This window comes from Myotis myotis, unplaced genomic scaffold (genome assembly GCF_014108235.1).
Source record: "Myotis myotis isolate mMyoMyo1 unplaced genomic scaffold, mMyoMyo1.p scaffold_m19_p_28, whole genome shotgun sequence".
Taxonomy (NCBI): Eukaryota; Metazoa; Chordata; class Mammalia; order Chiroptera; family Vespertilionidae; genus Myotis; species Myotis myotis.
This window is the reverse complement of record NW_023416333.1, coordinates 115,182-136,075: the sequence shown is the minus strand read 5'-3', so window position 1 is coordinate 136,075 and position 20,894 is coordinate 115,182. Positions and strand designations below refer to the sequence as shown.

The 20,894-nt window shown below is 42.0% G+C and overlaps 1 protein-coding gene across 3 annotated transcripts; it reads right to left on the bottom strand.

The window, feature by feature from the left end:
* Nucleotides 1-4,968: 4,968 nt before the first annotated feature.
* Nucleotides 4,969-19,234, bottom strand: LOC118649242 (zinc finger protein 501-like). 3 transcript variants are annotated; one of them, XM_036296134.1, is made up of 5 exons: nt 19,085-19,234; nt 17,418-17,557; nt 15,145-15,271; nt 7,898-7,971; nt 4,969-6,779 (listed from the first exon to the last, which is right to left on the bottom strand). In XM_036296134.1, exons 2-5 carry the CDS (start codon nt 17,430-17,432, stop codon nt 5,520-5,522), a joined length of 1,476 nt encoding a protein of 491 aa, XP_036152027.1. In that variant the 5' UTR covers nt 17,433-17,557; nt 19,085-19,234; the 3' UTR covers nt 4,969-5,519. The 3 variants fall into 3 exon arrangements, 1 of the variants encoding a protein (XP_036152027.1); XR_004965583.1 differs by having other exon boundaries at nt 6,265-6,779; nt 7,884-7,971; XR_004965582.1 differs by lacking the exon at nt 15,145-15,271 and having other exon boundaries at nt 6,265-6,779.
* Between the last annotated feature and the right edge of the window lie 1,660 nt (nt 19,235-20,894).

Below are 20,894 nucleotides of genomic sequence, written 5' to 3'. Positions count from 1 at the left end.
GGCACGAAGTGAGAAGAGGGAGCGAGAGAGAGAGAAAGGGAGAGAAATAGAAAAGAGAGAGACATCAATGTAAAAGAGAGACAGAAACACATGGATGGCTGCCTACCGCAGGTACCCAGGAGCTACTTGCCCTGGACCAGGAATCAAACCCTCCACCACTGATCCACAGCACAGGATGGGAACTACTTTTTCTTACTATTATATCTCTTTGTAAGTTTTTATGTATCATTAGTGGAAAGCTATGTTGTAGAAATTTAATGAAACTGAACATACATTAAAAATATCACTCTTGGAATCCATCTAGAAAATACAAAATCTGATTAGGGTATGTCCACGATGGGAGTATCCTATGTAAGAAAGTGATAATATGCAAATTGACCATCATGCCCTCACACAAGGCTGCCCCCATGTGTTCACAAGATGGCCACCACAGGATGGCTGCCAAGGGAGAGCAGTTAGGGGCAACCAGGCCAGCAGGGAAGGGCAGTTGGGGGCAACCAGGTGTACAGGGGAGGGCAGTTAGGGGTGACCAGACCCGTAGAGGAGGGCAGTTGGGGGCGACCAGGTGTTCAGGGGAAGGCAGTTAGGGGCGACCAGGCCTGCAGGGGATGCAGGCTGGGCTGAGGGACACCCCCCCACAGTGCAAGAATTTCATGCACCAGGCCTCTAGTAGAATATAATGAAAATTTAAATAATCAAGGCCTGATTGTTTATAGGTCCCGTGAAAAAGCCAATGATCTGTAAGAAATAAAAGTCCTTCGTTTTCTGAAGCAAATGCAAACTAAGAAGAGGGATATTTTCAGATGTGAAGCGATGGTCTTTGCACAACCTTTATTAAATCGCTACTACACCCTTCTTCCTGAGAAAGGGAGACTATTAACTCTACAGCGAAAGGAGCACCTCTGCCATGTGAACGTCATGTGGACTGAACAATGGGCATCAGGTGACTGAGGCACACCGATGGTCAGTTCCCCCCTGCTGTGACATTACTGCCAAAAATACATCAATAAAGAAATCATTATGTGGAAATGATCACAAATAAACTTTAATTATTGCAAGTTTCAATCCACGGGTACCTCTCGTGTTCTGTAAGCTACTAGTACATTTAACTACCAAGTCTTTCATCCTAATCTAGTGAGCAAGTCTGTCCTATTTACTATTTACTCATCATTCAAAACTTTCTGAGTTACTCTGAGCAGTATAATGTGCATTTTTCTTACCCCTGATCAAGAGCTGATGCTGCAGCCACTTGAACCTAAAAATTCTATTTCCCTTCTTCCAGACAAAAGAGCCCCATCCCAATAGGGATGTTAGACATGGCTGCCTTCCCAGGTGGATCTGTCACAAGAGAGATGTTCTGAGTAGTTGAAAGTCATTAATTAAAGGTGGGAATAATTCCTGACCTTGTGGAGGCTGCATAAAATGAAGGCAGAGAAGGCTCTGGGACAAATGAGATAAACATATAGCCCAGCCAGAGTGGCTCAGAGGTAGAGGGTTGACATCTGAACCAGGATGGCAGGGTTCCATTCCTGGTCAGGGCACACTCCAGGTTTCAGAATCCATCCACAGTGAGGGGTGTGGAGGAGGCAGCTGATCAATGATTCTCTCTGCTCATTGATGTTCCTACCTCTCTCCCCCTGTCCTTTCCATTCTGAAATCAGTAAAACATATATTTAAAAAGAGAGAGGGAGCCCTAACTGGTTTGGCTCAGTGGATAGTAGAGCATCAGCCTGCAGACTGAAGGGTCCCAGGTTTGATTCCGGTCAAGGGCATGTACCTTGGTTGCGGGCACATCGCCAGTGGGGTGTGTGTGTGCAGGAGGCAGCTGATCGATGTTTCTCACGCTCTATCCCTCTCCCTTCCTCTCTGTAAAAAAAATCAGTAAAATATATTTTTTTAAAAAGAGAGAGGGAAATATAGAAACTGCTGACACTGACTATAATACCTACAACTTTGAAGGTTGAACACATGAACACATCCACACTCACTCAGCTGTATTAATTAAAATAGCCCGGCCAGCATGGCTCAGTGGTTAAGCATTGACATCAAGGTTTCATTCCCCAACAGGGCACATGCTTGGGTTTCGGGCTCAATCTCAAGTGTGGGGCATGCAGGAGGCAGTCAAACAATAAATCTCTCTCCTTATTGATGTTTTGATGTCTTGGTCCCTCTCCCTTTCTCTATGAAATAAAAATATATTTTTAAAAAAGAAAATAGTAAGTTCACCCATATCCGAATAAAGTATTAAAACCAATACTGTAAGTGCAACTATTTGTCAAAATGCACATTATAAACATATACGATGTATTACTAATCTGAAGCTGGAGGCTAAAGCAAACAGCACTTAGCATAAAAGTGCAAAAGAGACATTGGAAGGCCAATGGACTTTGATATTCAGCAGGGCTGAATACCAGCACAAGTTTGCCCTGCTGTGATTGCAATGGCTCCAGGCAATTTCCTAACCTGGTAATCTTTACACTGTAGACCAAATTTTACCTTTGATCTGCCCGTATGCATTGCTAAAGGGCAAATGTGTATTCAGAGTGAATTAAAAGCGGGCAGGGCCTGATCTCAGTGTTCTTCTTCAAGAAAGAGGTTCCACATGGCCCTCTAAATGCCTTCTGAATTCATATATTATTTTTTTAAAATATATTTTATTGATTTTTTACAGAGAGGAAGGGGGAGGGATAGAGAATTAGAAACATTGATGAGAGAGAAACATCAATCAGCTGCCTGCTGCACACCCCCCTACTGGGGATGTGCCCGCAACCAAGGTACATGCCCTTGACCGGAATCGAACCTGGGACCCCTCAATCTGCAGGCCAATGCTCTATCCACTGAGCCAAACCGGTTAGGGCCATATATTATTTTTTTAGAGTTAAATAATGCCATACAAACTGTCAATTTTATTACAGAGCAGACTTTAAATTACAGACTTTACAGAGGTGTTTATAATTACATGGGCAGCAAGTATCCTAATTTCCTTCTTTATATTGAAGGCCAATAACTGTCTTAAGACAAGGAGCAAGTACTAATTTTTTCCAATAAAACAAGAAATCAGTGTTTTTATGAAGGACTCTGATTCAGAGACAGATTTTCATTTCCCCCTCCTTCCTTTAATAATGGAACACCTGATTTTTGGCTGGACGCATTACCTCCTGGCCAAAGACTGCATTTCCCAGCTTCCATTACAGCCAGGAATGACAAAGTTCTGGCAAATGGGATGTCAGTGAAAATGTTATGTGCCTCTTCTGGGTCAGGCCTATGAAAAAAATGGGTGTTGCCCTGTTGAAGCACATTCCCACCGGCTGATGGTTGTGGATAAATTCATATTTTTTGTATAGTGTATTTATTGTGTTGTCGGCCCTCCTACAAGTCATCCTGAACTCGCCGGGAATATAATAATGTAATAACTGTGCTTCATTTGCTCTTTTGAATGGAGGCTAATCATTTAGAAAACATGGACATACAATAACTTTATGCACTTAGGGATGAGTGGTCTATATACCTTCTCAGATATGCCTCATATCTTCTTTATTTCACCACATCAACCAATGTGCATCACTTCTACCTATGGCTACTATGAAGATACATCAGGATTTTTATGAACTGCCACCATATTTTCCAGAAAGAGTAATTGGCAAATTTAGTTGAAATTTATAATGCCCTTCGTGATGACATAAAACAAAATTCTAAGTCAACCACAATCTCCAGTGAGATGGTCTTAAACCAGTGTGCCTTACAATATATGCACTATTCCATGGAAAAGTATATGTCAGTGAAACCTCTGTAACATACAAGTGCTGACAGGTCTTTAAGGAAGTACCAACCCCATGATTTCACACATACACCAGGAATAAAACATGGTAGCATCAGTGATATGGGAGCAGAATCACATTAATATTGCCTTTTCAGTATGTCTCAAATAATGTCAATAAAAAATAGACAACACTATAAGCAATTATACTTAAGAATACATTGTTTTTAATATATTCAAGCATACTAAAAGTCACTATGTCCATTAAAACATTGGATTATTCTCTATAAGTATTCTGATTTAGAGTAATACCTGAGAAGTATTGACTCTTCATTTAGTGTGAATTCTGATACTTTAAAACTTAATTTCAAGTACATACTTTGAAAAATTTTTAGGATTTTGAGAAGCATATTTTTTTTTAACAAAAGCCTTTCCTCCTATATCATGAACATAGAATTAAGTCCAAATTGCAATCCTTCATATTGACGGAGACTGCAGGTCCAGCTACAGGATTTCCCACATTCTTTGGTTTTAGGGTTTCCCTCTGCTAGGAATTTCAATGTGAGGAATAAATTATGAATGTGGAATAAAGGTTTTTGGACACTATTTACATTTTCATTGTTTCTCCTGAGTATGAATTCTGATGTCAAATACGGTTCATGTACCGAGTGAAACTTTGCCACATTCTTTATATTTGCTGGGCTTCACTCCAGCAATAATTATCAGATGTTGAATAACATATAAATGAGAATATACACTTTGGCACATGTGTTACAATTTATAAAGCTTAATTTGATCATTCTCAATGAAATTAGTACAATGGTTAAATCTTTGGGAAAATTCTTTATATTTTTACTGTTTCTATTTAGAATGATTCCCTCCAATTGAGTATGTTTGAGTACAGGTTAAAAGCTTTGCCACATTCTCCTTTGGTAATGTTTCACTCCATTATATTTTTTTGTTGAGTGAGACAACACTCCTGATTAAAAGCTTTGACTAGCCGAAGCCGGTTTGGCTCAGTGGATAGAGCGTCGGTCTGTGGACTGAAGGGTCCCAGGTTCGATTCCGGTCAAGGGCATGTACCTGGGTTGCGGGCACATCCCCAGTGGGAGATGTGCAGGAGGCAGCTGATCGATGTTTCTCTCTCATCGATGTTTCTAACTCTCTATCTCTCTCCCTTCCTCTCTGTAAAAAATCAATAAAATATATTAAAAAAAAAAAAAAAAAAAAGCTTTGACTAACTCAATATATTTATAGTTCTTCTCTTCAGTACGAATTGTATTGTGTTGTGAAAGACAGCAATGGGCATTAAAAAATGTGCCTAATTCTTCACATTTGTAAGGCTTCTCTTCATAATGAATTACCTGATGTTTAATAAGATCACACTGTCGAGGAAAGGATTTGCCACACTCCTTACATCTGTTAAGGTTTCTCTCCACTATGAAGTCTCTCATGTACAGTAAATCACGAATATCTTTAAAGGCTTTTCCACATTTTTCCCTTTCATAAGGCCTCATACCCGTATGAATTCTTTGGCCCTGAGTAAGTTCTCACTGCTGGTAAAGAACTAATGGCACTGCTTGAAACTGTAAGGCTTGTCTCAAGTATGTACTCTTTATTGTACAATAGGGCAAGAGCACTGGTTAAAGGCTTTGCCACATTCTCTACATGTATAAGGCTTCTAGCTAGTATGAACTCTCTGATGCTTACTAAGGTTTGAGAACTGACTAAAGGCTTTGCCACACTCTCTACATTCATAAGGCTACTCTCCAGTATGAAGTCTCTGATGGTAAGTAAGACCTGAGGATCTGGCAAAGGCTTTGCCACATTCTCTACATGTAAAAGGCTTCTCTCCAGAATGAAGTTTCTGATATTGCTTAAGGTCTGAAGAGTCACAGAACGCTTTGTCATATTCACTACATTTATAAGGCTTCTTTCCAGTGTGACTACTCTGATGCATACTACACCTTGAGGACCTACTGAATTTTCCACATTTATAAGGTGTCTCTCCAGTATGAAGTTTCTGATGTCGATTAAGGTTTGAGGAGGCACTGAAGGCTTTGTCACATTCACTACATTTATAAGGCTTCTCTCCAGTATGACGTTTCTGATGTTGATTAAGGTTTGAGGAGAAACTGAAGGCTTTGCCACATTCACTACATTTATAAGGCTTCTCTCCAGTGTGAACTCTCTGATGAAAAGTAAGTGTAGATGCCACACCGAAGGCTTTGCCACATTCTCTACATTTATAGGGCGACTCTCCAGTATGCAATCTCTGATGATAAGTAAGGAGTGAGGATCTGGTAAAGGCTTTGCCACATTCTCTACATTGATAGGGCTTCTCTCCAGTATGAAGTTTCAGATGTTGATTAAGATTTGAGGAGATACTGAAGGCTTTGCCACATTCCCCACATTCATAAGGCTTCTCTCCAGTATGAACTCTCTGATGATAAGTAAGGTATGAGGATCTGGTAAAGGCTTTGCCACATTCCCCACATTCATAAGGCTTCTCTCCAGTATGAACGCTCTGATGTTTATTAAGGGAGGAGGAATCAATAAAGGCTTTGCCACATTCTCTACATTTATAAGGCTTCTCTCCAGTATGAATTCTCTCATGTTGACGAATATTTGAAAGAAAATTAGATGTTTTACCACATTCTTTACATTTGTAATGTTTTTCTCCAGTACGAATTTTCTTAAGTTTATTTATATTGAGTATCTGACTGAAGATTCTCGCACAGGAATTAAATTTGCAAGCTTTCTCTCCGGTGTGCACGTAATCTCGTTCAGTACGATTTGTAGATTGTTTCAAAAGTTTGTCACATGTTCTTCGTTTGTTTGTTTTTGCCACAGTAGGAATAAACTGAAGTATAATTTGATTTGACAATTGGCCAAAGACTTTTCCACCTTGATAATGGTTCTCTGGAAGCTGAATTTTCTGATGTATATTAGAATTTGACCCTTGGGTAAAATTTTTCCCATGCTCCTTGCATTGATAACTTCTGTCTTCATTGCACGTATTCTGGTAATCATTGAAGATGGAAAGGCCTTAAGTGACAGCTATAATTTTATTAAACATATACTCTTTTTTTCAAGTAATTATTCTGTGATAACTATTAAACCATGAAGTGTATAAAAACAACAACACTCCTTCCAGGATGGTGTGACTCAGGGGTTGAGCAACAAACCTTGAACCAGGAGGTCACAGTTTGATTCCTGGTCAGCGCACATGCCTGAGCTGTGGCCTTGATCCCCAGTGCACGGTGTGCAACAGGCAACCAGCCAGTCAATGATTCTCTCTCATCATGAATATTTCTCTCTCTCTCTCTCTCTCTCTCTCTTCTTCTCCAGTTCTCTCTCTTAAATCAATAAAGACATATTTAAAAAAGATTCCTAAGTTATAAAAATGATAGACATTTGTATCAAAAATATTATTTCTCAATATAAGTATAATGATACCTTAATACAGAAGTCAACAACAACAAAAAAAGTCAACGAACTAATTGCATTTAAATTTTATATGTGCATTATAAATCACTATATTCTAGAAATGACTGAAAATTTAATGCCACATTATAGTGTAATAATTCTTATATTTACAGCATAGATTATGTAAATTCATAGATTTTCATTTCAAAAATGTATATTTAAAAAATTATATTTGGTCTTCATATTTAGAAACACATTAATTTACAAATATGACAAATTTAAATCGAGAGTATTACACCAAATGTGTAATATCATCGATCTCATTAAGTGACAATAATTTTATTATGAATAATTGTACCAGGTTACTTCTGTCCATGTTAAAATAATTTTTTCTGCCCTGACCAGTTTGGCTCAGTGGATAGAATGTCAGCCTGCGGACTCAAGGGTCCCAGGTTCGGTTCCGGTCAAGGGAATGTACCTTGGTTGCAGGCACATCACCAGTGGGGAGTGTGCAGGAGGCAGCTGATCGATGTTTCTCTCTCATCAATGTTTCTAACTCTCTATCCCTCTCCCTTCCTCTCTGTGAAAATTCAATAAAATATATATTTTTAAAAATAAAATAAAATAATTTTTTCTCATCTTACATTCCTTCTCAAATTCCAGGGCTTTCACTAAATGTACATTATCAAAGCCATACCTTTCATATCTTACCAGTATTATTTTAGGGAATAAATCTCTTATTTTTGGCTTTTGCAGAATGGCCTGGTTGTCTTCAGATAAGATAGCTGAAAGATATGAAATAAAGTTTGATAGTTATGGCACTCAGGGGAATGCACACTGACCTTACCAGCAATTACTGACCAAATGACATTTTTGAGTACTCCAAAATCAAGTTAAATGTTCACAACAAACCAAAAAAGATACAATGAGAAAAAGTCAGATAAAAGAGGGTTAAAAAGTTACTTACATTTGTCACCAATACTTCAAAACACCCTAGCAAACAGTGGCAGTATGATAAAACTCCCAATTCCCAGTTTTCTCTGTGAGGAGATAGTGATAAGGGTACTGTGTGTGTTCAATGACCTTGTGTTTCTGCAACATCTTGAAAAATGTGTTTCTGTTTTGCATGATACAGGTTGCTAAAAATAATGGCATTACTGGTACATGGTGAATGCATTGTAATGGCTGCTAAAGAGAAAAAGTGGGTGCCTGGCCCACATGGCTCAGTGGTTGTGCATCAACCTATGAACCAGGGTGTCACAGTTTGATTCCTGGTCAGGGCACATGCCCGTGTTGTAAGCTCGATCCCCAGTGTGGGGCGTGGAGGAGGCAGCCGATCAATAATTCTCTCTCTGGGGGACACTGTAATGATTTCAACAATAAAGAATTATTAAAAATAAATAGTAATTCTCTCTCATCATTGATGTTTCTATCTCTCCCTCTCCCTTCATCTCTGAAATAAATTAAAAAATATTTAAGAAAGAAAAAAGAAAAGGTGGGACATTGTTCAAACGCTACAGAGACTGCAATACTGAAGACAGTTATCAAGAACAAAAAGATATTTAGGGTTCTGGGGAAGAAATAGAAAATTATTTAAACTTGGAACTTACACACACTCTGCTGCCAAACAATTTTGACAGAAATTTGAAGTTTATAAGGCCTGGTTGTTTAAATTCCTGAACCCCATCAAGAGATATTAAGACATTGAGAAAAACTAAAAAACATGGCCCAAACATAAAAGTATCTATGAAATAAACCAAACATAATAGGGAAGCTAAAAAAAATGCACCAATATAAAAATATGACAGAATTATCAATGGAAGATATGACCAAGCTGAAGAATCAAAAAATTTGCATAGTACATTGAAAGTTTTGATAGAGGGAAGTCCACATGGGACACTAACAAATCGACAACTTTGCACGCTAAGTGGAGTGACATAAATACAGAATAGTGAAAAGGTGTGATAACAGATAAGAAATTAAGAGTTGAAGACATGGAAGCAACGTCAGAAAAATGGAGGCTAGAGAGATCACCCAGGCCTCTCCACCTAAAACTTGACCAAGTTATCAACTATAACTCAACAAGGAATTCCCTGCTTAACACAGAAGCCTGACTGAGAGACCAGTACATTGAAACATCTAGAGGTGGGCAACCAGGAACAAAAGGGGAAGAAGAATAACCAAATGACACAAGACACTGGGGTGTAACACTCTTTGTAATAATTTAAGAAATAAAACAAAATTAAAAGGGAAATATAAAATAAAATTTAAAAAAACCACAAAAAAAGAAACATCAATGATGAGAATCATTAACTGGCTGCTTTCTGAACACCCCCACACTGGAGAATTGAGCCTGCAACCTGGACATGTGTCCTTGACCGGAATCAATCTGGGGACCTTTCAGTCCACTGGCTGATGCTCTATCCACTGAACCAAACCGGCTAGGGCAGGATTTCCTCTTACAGGGCCTGCACACGGACTTACTCTTGGACTCACTGACTCTGATCTCTAGCACCAGGGCATCAGCTGGAAAGACAGGGAGAAACTGAATTGTCTGTCTGTCATCAGAGCCACAGCTGGCAGGGCAGCTTTCTGTCAGAGAAAAGTGCTGCTAGAGTCCATTGTTCATTTCTGAGACCTTCTCACAAAGCCAGCAAGCGCGCACCATATGGGTCTCCATCAACCTGGTTAACACTGTAGCTTTGACCTACTGACTGCTGGAGAACTTGTCCCACCCAACTTGGGGGCACGGCCAAGCTGTTTTGCTGTGTTTAGTGGCTTTTCCATAAAAATGGCCTCTTTTTAATCATGCTTCAGATGTTCCCCAAATCCCCCAAACAAGCAGCACTTGGCTTTCATGTGCCCCGTACGTCACACTTAAGTGGCTTGAACAGCCGTGGGCAAACTACGGCCCGTGGGCCGGATCCGGCCCGTTTGAAATGAATAAAACTAAAAAAAAAAAGACCATACTCTTTTATGTAATGATGTTTACTTTGAATTTATATTAGTTCACACAAACAGTCCATCCATGCTTTTGTTCTGGCCCTCCGGTCCAGTTTAAGAACCCATTGTGGCCCTCGAGTCAAAAAGTTTGCCCACCCCTGGGCTTGAGGCTTGGCTTTGGTGGCAACTAGTTTTGGATGGCAGCTGGACGTCTCCTGGGCAACTCCAAGCTAAACACAAGCAGCAGCCATTGCCCAGCAGGTGTAGCTCAGTGGTTGACCACTGACCCATGGACCAAGCGGTCGCTGGTCCAATTCCCACTCAGGGCACATGCCTGGACTGCAGACTCCATACACAGTAGGGGGCGTGCAGGAGGCAGCTAATCAATGATGTTTCTATCTATCTCCTTTCCTCTCTCTCTCTAAAATCAATAAAAACATAGTTAACAATGCCGGAGTCCATTCATTGTCTTCACTAGCTGAGTTTAGAGAGAGACCCCCCAAAAGCTAGTAGCCCTTGAAAGTCCTGGCAAAAGTCAAGGCTTGAAGTCCTAGCAAAGGTCAGAACTGTGCACCACCCAGCTAATCTAGGAACCACCCAGTTAATTTAGATAATAATAGTTGAAGCATCATCCCCACCTTAGTTCACTTACTTGTGTAGCTCCTTGTTGATTATTGTTGATCAGATACTCTGCCCATTCCTGGAAATCATCTACTGATGAGCTAATCAGATACTCTGCCTATTTCTGGAAATTGTCTACCGATGAGCTAATCCATGTGTCATTGAAATCTCCTTACCTAAGGCTACCCCGACCTCAATAAAAGATTGGAGCGGCCTGAGCTTAGGTGGAAGTCCCTCTCCTTGAGTTGGACTTGCCCGCTTGGTCCTCCAATATTGCAAAATTATCTCTTGTCTTTTTTCTCATTTGTCCCTACTCCATGCGGGACGTGGAGGGAGTCCTACGCGACATAACAAGAATAAGAGAAATATCCATTTGCAGGTCCCTCTATAGCTCATATCAAGTGGCCCCAGGAAGGCACAGGTGGTGACTGACCTTGGCCCACAACTCCTGGAAGGCCCCAGAGCCAGTCCATTCGCTCCATAGCTTCATACCCTCCCCCTCCCCCCGCTGGATTACAACCCGACAACCTCCAGGGGAGACACACTCACGGGGCAGACTTGGTCGACACTCAAGCACTACATCAGCAAGTTCAGTTACAGAGGCTTTGGCCCCAGCACTGCTGCTTCTCTTCTGAAGTTGCAGTTGGTCCTCACAGTGAATCTGCCTGGGGGTTGATCCCTTCAGTAATGTGCCAACAACAATCAAGGCTCCAGGACAGAAAACACAACCCACACACAGCACAGGCCTGGAGCACCTTGCTGGAGTGACTCGGGAGGGCTTGCCACTGGGCCCTACAGAACGCCTACTTGAGTCACGCTACCAAGTCCAGCAGATGGCGCAGCTCTACCTAATACGTACACAGAGACAAACACAAAAACCCGGCCAAGTGAGAAGACAAAAGAGGGGTCCCAAATGCAAAAAAAGGGGAAATCTCCAGAAGAAGAAATGGAGGCAAGCATACCAGATACAGAGTTCAAAGCAATGGTTATAATGATACTCAAGAAACATCATGAAAACTTCAATAGCATAAAAAAGAACAAGGAAACCATTAAACATATGAGTCAGAAATGAAGGATCCACTAATGAAATAAATTTAAATATTGCAAGGATTCTAAAGTAGATGAACGCCCAATTCTGTTTGGCTCAATGGACAGAGCATCCACCCGAGGAATGAAGGATCTTGGGTCCGATTCCAGTCAAGGGCATGTACCTCGGTTGCAGGCCTGAACCCCGGCCCGGGTCAGCTTATATGGGAGGCAACCAGTCGATGTGTCTCTCTCACAACAGTGTATCTCTTTCTGTCTCCCCCCCTACCCTTGCACTCTCTCTAAAAATCAATGGAACAATATCCTTGGGTAAGGATTAACAAAAATAAATAAAAAAATAAAGTACAATAGATGAAATAGAGAATGAAATCAAGGTTTGGTATATAAGGAAGCATATTAAAATCCAACCAGAACATTAAAAAGATAAAATAGTTTTTTTTTTAAATGAGGCAAGAGCATCTACCTATGAGCCAAGAGGTCACGGTTCGATTCTAGGTCAGGGCACATACCTGGGTTGCAGGCTCAGTCCACAGAGTGGGCTGTGCAAGAGGCAACTGATCAATAATTCTCTCTCATCACTGATGTTTCCATCTCTCCCTCTGTCTCCCTTTCTCTCTTAAATAAAAAAAATGTTAAATGTGCAAGATAAGAATAGAATATTTCTCCCCAAAAGTGTGAATAATAAGTACATGTACTAGTGGAAAAGAATTCTCTTATAATAACTGTACATTCTAACTGTAATTGTGCCTCCATGAACAGCAAACATTTTGCATTGTGACATATGTTACAGGGAAGGAAAAATTCATAGGAAATGAATTAAAATCATTTAAAAATATCAGTATAATTTTAATAAAGAAGCAATTTGGGGTCCTGGCCTGGTAGCTTAGTTGGTTAGAGCATCATCCCAATACAACAAGGTTGCAGTTTCAATCCTTGGTCAGGGCACAAATATATTGAAGCAACGAATGCATTAATAAGTAAAACAACAAAAATCAATGTCTCTCTCTCTCTCTCTCTCTCTCTCTTCCCCTTCCTCTTACTCTCTAATAAAAATTAATACAAAAAACATTTTAAAAATATATATATTTTATTGATTTTTTACAGAGAGGAAGGGAGAGGGATAGAGAGTTAGAAACATCGATCACCTGCCTCCTGCACACTCTCTACTGGGAATTTGCCCACAACCAAGGTACATGCCCTTGACCGAAATCGAAGCTGGGACCCTTTAGTCCGCAGGCTGACGCTCTATCCACTGAGCCAAATCAGCTAGCCGAGGTCGGCAAACTGCGGCTCGTGAGCCACATGAGGCTCTTTGGCCCCTTGAGTGTGGCTCTTCCTAAGCCTTAGGAGAACCTTAATAAAGTTAATAACAATGTACCTACCTATATAGTTTAAGTTTAAAAATTTGGCTCTCAAAAGAAATTTCAATCGTTGTACTGTTGATATTTGGCTCTGTTGACTAATGAGTTTGCCAACCACTAGAGGCAATAAAAAAAAATTTAATTGAGAGAAATTTTTATCATTGTTGCTACGCCTACACAAAATATACAGGTATAATCAATCCTAAAGTAAAAAAAAAAGAAAACAAAACAAAAATGAAAAAAACTGCCTTATATATATAAAAAAAAGAACCATAAGAAATTTATAAAGTGAGCAGAGAATGACTGATGTTTAAAATAAAATAAACATTTCAAATCTAAGTAAATAAATTAAATAAAATAAACATTTCAGCCCTGGCCAGGTAGCTCAGTTGTTGAGAGCATAGTTGCAGTATGCCAAGGTTGCCAAGATTGTGTGTTCTATCTGCAATCCTGGCACATGTAAGAATCGATCAATAAATGCTTAAATAAGGGGGATAAAAAATTGATATTTATCTCTTTCCCCTTCCCTCTCTCCACCTGCCCCCCCCCCTCTTTACTGTTCTCTATTTCTCTTAAATCAATACAAAACAAATGAAAAATTAAACTAAATATTTCAGGTTAAATATAACATGATTAAGAGATATACTGAAGAAAGATATTGAAAAACATCATCATTGCTTTTTCCTAATATATAGATATTCCACTCATCTATGTAATCATTGGTAACTCCTTTCGTTTGTTGTTCTTGTTAATCCTCACTAGAGGATAATTTTTCCTTCTTTTTTTAGAGAGAGTGGAAAGGAAGAAGGGAGAAAATGGGGAGGGGGGAGGGGGAGACAGAGAAAGAGAGAGAGAGAGCGCAATGTGAGAGAAACACTTCAATTGACTGCCTTCCCCAAATCCCAACCCGAACTGGGGATCGAACCTTCAACCCAGTTACATGTCCCTGACAAGGAAAAGAACCCTCCACCCTTGGGTGGGCGGACTTAACTCTAACCTGAAGCATACCAGCCAGGGCAACATTGATTGTTTCTTGAATTCATCCTGACCAGATCAAATCCACAACCTTGGCAGACAGAGATAATGCTCTAACCAACTTACTACGCCAGCAATAGCCCACATGTTCTTTCATTTGCTCAGAAAAGATGACAAGGACTTGCTTAGAGACTGCAAGAACTACCAGTATTTCTTTTTAGACTAGAGGCCCGGTGCACAAAATTCGTGAAATGGTGGGGTCCCTAGGCCTGGCTGGTGATCAGAGACAATAGGGTTCCCTGCCTCCCCGCCTCCTCCATCCCTCATCGCCCGTGTGCCACCACCAGGTGGTTCGCCACCAAATGGAGCCTGCCGACCGGGGGGGAAGGAGAGGTGGAGGGGCCCAGGAGGTTGGCCCTGAGGGAGACAGCCCTCAGCCTCCCTAGGTATGGGGCTGTGTACACTGCAACCCATCCCCCTCCCAGGTTGCCCAGCCCAGCCCAGGGGGCCTGCTGGCCAGAGGGAGGGACCAGGAGGTTGGCCAACAGGCCCCATCAGCGATTCGGACCTGCTGGCTAGGGGCAGCTCCTGTGTCGAGTGCCTGTCCCCTGGTAGTCAGTGTGCATCATAGCGACTGGTTGTTCGGTTGTTCCATCGTAAAGGTAGTTTAGGCTTTTATATGTGTAGATGGAACATGAGTTTTGCTAGAGATTCTCCTATTTCCAATCCAGTTTGTCCACTGAAAATTTGAATATTCTAGAAAATTGTTTTCCAAAATACTGCTTTCTGACAGAACCTTAGTCTAGACAACAAGTAAAATTTTCAAACACTGAGTTCCTGATTCACATACATAACAGTCTTTCTTTTCTAAACCAGAAAACCCCTATTTGTTCCCTAAGAGCAAGAATCAGAAAGTCTACCCTAGAAAGCAGAAGCCTCCTAAAGATGTTAATATAAAGGAAACAAAACCCTGCAGGTGAAGGAACAACTCTGGAAGGAAGTCACCCTTACCCACAGAGACCAGGTTGCTATAGTTCTCAGACATCACATCCAGGTACAATTTCCGCTGAGCTGGGTCCAGGCATTCCCACTCCTCCTGAGAGAAATCTATGGCTACATCCCTGAAAGTCAATGGTCCCTGAAAGGAAAGACAGGTTTACCAAGAATTCACCAGAACAGTTCATAATGTCACCCAACATGAAAACAGTGTTAGGAGATAAAGAAAAAAATGAAGGAAAAAAAAGAAACAAACAAAAAAGAAAACCATGTGAGGAGAAGAGGTTTTGACCAAGGGGAATATCCTGAATCACCCAATAAGATCACTTTGCCCAGTAACATTCTCTGGTATGTTTTCGAACACTAACAAATGAGGATGACACATGTCCCAAAATCCACGGTACAGATTTTACTTTTCAGGAAAATAAACTGTAAAATTAGGGCATCGACATGGGCATATGGGTTTCTGAGGGCTGTGTTTTGCATCGTTCAGGGTCTGTGGTGTGTTATGTCTCAGCTGGAGATGTAATGCTCAGTTGGAAGCATAATTACGGCCTGAAGTGTAACACAGTCAACCACGACTACACTTTTCTAAAAATACAGATTCTGAGCCAGGTTCTCAGATGGGGCCTGTGTTTCCACATGTGTAATAAGCCCACTTTTCACTTGTGATGCCAATGTTTGTGTTCCATTTGTCATACTTCTGAATACACAGGAAAAAATTCAGACATAACTTTTAAGTGAAAGTAGTTTTCAATGGATTTTATAGTTCTCATGGAACAGGACACATAGGAACCACAATCCTATTTGAAATTTTACTATGAGTATTCTTAGAACAAGAATTTCTAAGAATTTGTGAAACATATAATTAAAGTTACTAGTAAACCTTCAATTTTATTTCAAACTCAATCGACAATTAAAAAACAAACACAGGTCAATACCCATAAAAAAACCTCATGAATATTCACAGCTGTTTCTGTAACTGAGAAGAAGAATAAAGACAGGTTAAGCAAGTAAGAAAATATAGCTCCAACGATGTTAACATTTTATGTAGACACACACTTATGAGAGCTTACCTACAATATAAAATAAATAGAAAAAAGAATTGTCATGTCAATGAAATCAAGGTTATTTTGTGATTCCATAAATTTCATGAACCTCTTTGTGAATGATACCCTTTGTGTATTATAAACACAATAAGGAGATGAACTCACATAATGATAGAAAATATGTTAGACCTATTGTTTCTGAGTCACTAATGTATTTGGAAATTTTTATGTGTCATTAGTGGAGAGCTACAATCCTAGAAATTTACCTGAACTGGGGATACATTGATAATGTGATTCTTGTAAACTTTCTAGAAAATATAAAAAGTGATTATGTCGAGTATATCCATGAATGAGTGTAGAATATTATAAAAATTTACAGCAAGAAGGCCTCATTGGTTGAAGCTCCCATGTGAAAAGACAGTGATCTGTAGGAAATAAAAGTAGGGCTTTTATTTTTCTAAGCAAGTAGAAGCTAAGACGAAGAGGGTGGCTTCTGGATGGTCTGTGCACATCTCTCAATAAATTCTACGATTAGGGGAGCATCTCAGCCAAGGGACTATCAGGTGAACTGGAACAATGGATATCAAGTGACTGAGGCACAGGAAAGGACATGTCATAGCAAAAATACATAAATAAGCAAATCATTATGTGAAAATGGTCATAAATGAACATTATTGTTTGCAAGTGTCAATCCATGTGTACCTCTCATGTTCTGCAAGCTAAAGGTACATTTAAATAGCAAGTCTTACTAATCTAGTGAGCAAGTCTCTTCTCTTCACTCTTCGTTTCAGAACTTGCTGAGCTATTCTGAGCAGTAAGATGTGCATTTTCTTACCCCTATTCCAGAGCTGATGTCCAGCCACTTGAACCTAAAAGCTACATTTACCTTCTTCGCCGATACCCAAACCTCTGGCCCCATCCCAGTAAGGATGTTAGACATGGCTGCCTTCCAAGGTTGATTCCTCAGAGAGGGATGTTTTCAGTAAGTGAAAGTCATCAATTAAAGGTGGGAAATCTTCCTGACCTGGTGGAACCTGCATAACATGAATGCAGAGAAGGCTCTCGGCCAAAGGACAAAACTATATAAACTGCTGACCTTGATTATCATAAGAAAACCGGTAATTAAATAAGTAAAGGAAAAGAGCATGAATAGCACCAACATCAGGAGTGGCAGGTTCTAAATCCACAGATGTCAGAGGATAAGGAAACATAGCTTGTGACCCAGGACACATCTTTTACCTGAGAAGCAGCCATTTGGCCCTGGTCCTGATGAGGGTCTGGGTTGTTTTCTCAGGCAAGGATATGTTGAGGAGTCACAGACTGTGCCTTCAAAGAAATCAGCACGGCGTCTCAATCACCTCACCCTCAGTCAAAAGGACCTGGAAATGAAGAAAAGGCCATGCCTGCCTGTCCTTAGTCACAGGAGAGAGTGAGGACCAATGAGCTCCTACATGGAGACCGCACTGTGAATTTTTGAGTGTGTCTTCATGTGTCTCTCCTCCCAAGACATCCACAAACTCCTACAGAAATGAGAACGTGAGCTTCTGTCCGGACCTTCAAAACCGAACAGAGCACCCCCTTACCTCCCCTGAACAAAGCCTGCTCCCCACTCTCACAAAGGCATCCTGCACCCCTCCTGCTAATCCCTGTCCTCACCTTCCAATCACCTGAAGGCCCTCAGTAACCAAGGATGCCCCACCCAGAGCAGCTGTCCAACTCTATGGGGGAGAGTGCCCCTGAGGGCATATCTTTAAGCTCCTCAGGGGATCTGAGAAGACCCAGAGGATTTATCTCAGGATGTTCTTAAATAATAAATTGTCAGACATAGAAAAAGTAAATCCATTGAAGAAACACACACACAAAACACAACAAAAAACCTAAGGTTTCTAATATTCCTTGAAAAAGAATCAGGTGGTGAAAAACACAGGTCACCTCCTCGTTGCCAACCCAGGAAATGGGGACCCATGACCAACAGACAAGTCTCTCCCCTCTGAGTGAATAGGGGTTGCAATTGGAAGCAAATCATTATAAAATTCCGAAGCCTTATAAACTGGAGATTTGTCATTCTCATTCAAGTCTGTATAACTAAGACAATTCAGCTGTTAAATATATAAAGCCATGGTTAGGCGGCATGATTTACTGGCTGAGCTTGGACCTATGAACCAGGAGGTCATGGTCAGATTCCTAGTCAGGGCATGTGGCCAGAGTGCAGGTTTGATCCCTAATGGTCGGGGGGCAGAGGGACAGGAGGCAGCTGATCAATGATTGTCTTTACTCATTGATGTTTTTTGTGCTTTGTGTTTTTAATTGATTTTTAGAGACGAAGGAAGAGGGGGAGAGAGAAACATCCATGATGAGAAAGAATCATGGATTGGCTGCCTCTTGCAAGTCCCCCACTGGGGATCGAGCTCACAACCTGGGCAAGTGCCCCTGACCAGAATCAAACCGGGGACTCCTCAGCTCATAGGCTGATGCTCTATGCACTGAGCCAAACTGGCCAGGGCTCATTGATGTTTTTAATTCTCTCTCCCTCTCCTTGCCACTTGTTAATCAATAGTAATATCTTTAAATATATATATATGGACACTGTGCTCCCCGGGCAGGCAGACCCCTTATTAAATGGGGGTGGGCCTAGGAGGGGGGTGCAGACCCCCAGGCCGGGAGCCATCCGGGCTGTTTGGGTGGAAAGCGCCGGGCGGGGGGAGGGGCAAAAAGGGCGGGAACCCCCTGAGCCAGACTCTCAGCCCCGCGGGGAGGACCGGCGGCCCCGGGAACGGTTTTCAGCAGAAAAACCGCGCGGCAGGCGGTGGCCACAGCCACAGGCGGAGAGACCACGGGCCGGGCCTCCGTTTCCTCCCAAAGGCACGTGCCGCCCGCACCGCGCAGCCTCCCGGGACCGGACTCACCGCTGAGAGGCTCCGGGGCGGGGACCCCAACAAGGACTTCAGCGCCGGCAGCGCCCTCAGCCTTCCCTGCGGGGAGGGGGACGGGGAGCGTCAGCTTTAAAGACAAACACCCTCCTCAGGGGGAACCGCCACCTTAACCTCCACAGCCGGTTCCGCGTCTGCAAGGAACTGCGCATGCGCCTCCCTGCGGGGTGGGCGGGGCCAGAGCCTGAGCTGAGCGGCTCCGCGATGGGGGCGGGGCCGAGCCCGGCGGCCAGGCCTGTGCAGGGACAGAGGGAGGGAGGGCGGGGCAGGAGCGAGGGGGCAGCCCGGGTCCCCGCACCTCCTCCCACAGGGGCAGCCCTTCCTGGGGGAGTTTCCCACGTCACTGTCAGGGTTTTGGCTGGTGACGCGGCTGCGAAAGGATTCACAAGGGAGAGAAGAGACAGGAGCAGAGAGAGGGCGTTTATTTTACTTCTTTAAAGGGAGGAAAGGGCCAGGTGCCCTCTGATGGCACAAGGCACCCCAGATAGAGGGGCTGTTCTTTTATTAGGGTGCTAGCGAGTAAATGGCAGCTGTGACTAAAGCATAAGGAGGGAGGAGGAACCTGGAATTCACACAGCAGTTTCCCAGCTCCCAGAGGCTGTGCTGAGAGCTACCGGCTGGTCTGCCCTTCAGCTGCAGGTGTCCCAGGGAGGGGTCTTTCCCGGGATCTTCACAAGCCGGGAGCACATTCTTACAGTGAAGTTACAGAGAACTCAAAAGGCGGGCAGGTTGGGTTTGAAACCAGAAACTTTCTGCCTCCGATTTGCCTGGATCCTTAAACCCTCAATGAGGAGGGGGAGGGGAAGGGCAGCCTGCTCTCTCAGCCCCTCCTTGTCTCCCCAACTGAAGGGAGAGGCAGCTTGAGTTAGGGAAGCAGGAGGGTGTGGGTGTCAGAGACAGACCCAGATATCCATTCATGGTTAGGCACCTGATGAGATAAGGTCCCATCCATCCCAGTGGGAAACCGATTTTAATTCATGTATTTTTCAAGGGATAAAATTTTTAGTTGTAAGTTGTGGTCTTTGAAATCTTTGTATTCTGGGAATGCATTTTTAATGAAAATTTTGACTTTAGTAGTCCCTATAATCTAGTTAATGGGACATTGATATTAATGTAGAATGTCTCCTGTTACTTTTCCTTATATTTGGTAAACAAAACAATTTTATTGATTTTAGAGAGGAAGGGAGAGGGATAAAGAGATAGAAACATCAATGATGAGAATCATTGATCGGCTGCCTCCTGCACGCCCCCCCCTGGGAATCGAGCCTGCAACCCAGGCATGTGCCCTTGGCTGGAATCGAACCTGGGACCCTGCAGTCCGCAGGTTGACGCTCTATCCACTGAGCCAAACCAGCTAGGGCAACAAAACAATTTTAAAATCAACAATATTTAAAACAGTTATACGAATAATACCTATTATCAGTTTACTTAGTCCCGTCACCATTTTAAAAATCTTAATTATTTCCCAGTATTTTCATGAATATAGGTATTCATTTAGGGGTTAGAGAAGTCTTTATTTAAAGGTATGACCTGTTTAGAAACCTGTAATTTAGAGGAGTCAGGCTAGAGGATTATGTTTAACCTATATAAGTATTTAATTGCTTTAGGCCAATAAAATATCAGCCGTTAGTATTGCCACACAAAGCCAGAAAACACACCACATAAAAATACCATCATAGTGCCGAAACCGGTTTGGCTCAGTGGATAGAGCGCCGGCCTGCGGACTGAAAGGTCCCAGGTTCGATTCCGGTCAAGGGCATGTACCTGGGTTGCGGGCATATCCCCG

Excerpts from the sequence above, each read along its gene's own strand:
- LOC118649242 (XM_036296134.1), bottom strand. Across the intron at positions 7,972-15,144 it reads TAGCAACCTGGTCTCTGTGG|CTATCTTATCTGAAGACAAC; the intron begins GTAAGGGTGACT and ends CATATCTTTCAG. Across the intron at positions 6,780-7,897 it reads TATTCCCTAAAATAATACTG|AATACGTGCAATGAAGACAG; the intron begins GTAAGATATGAA and ends AATGATTACCAG.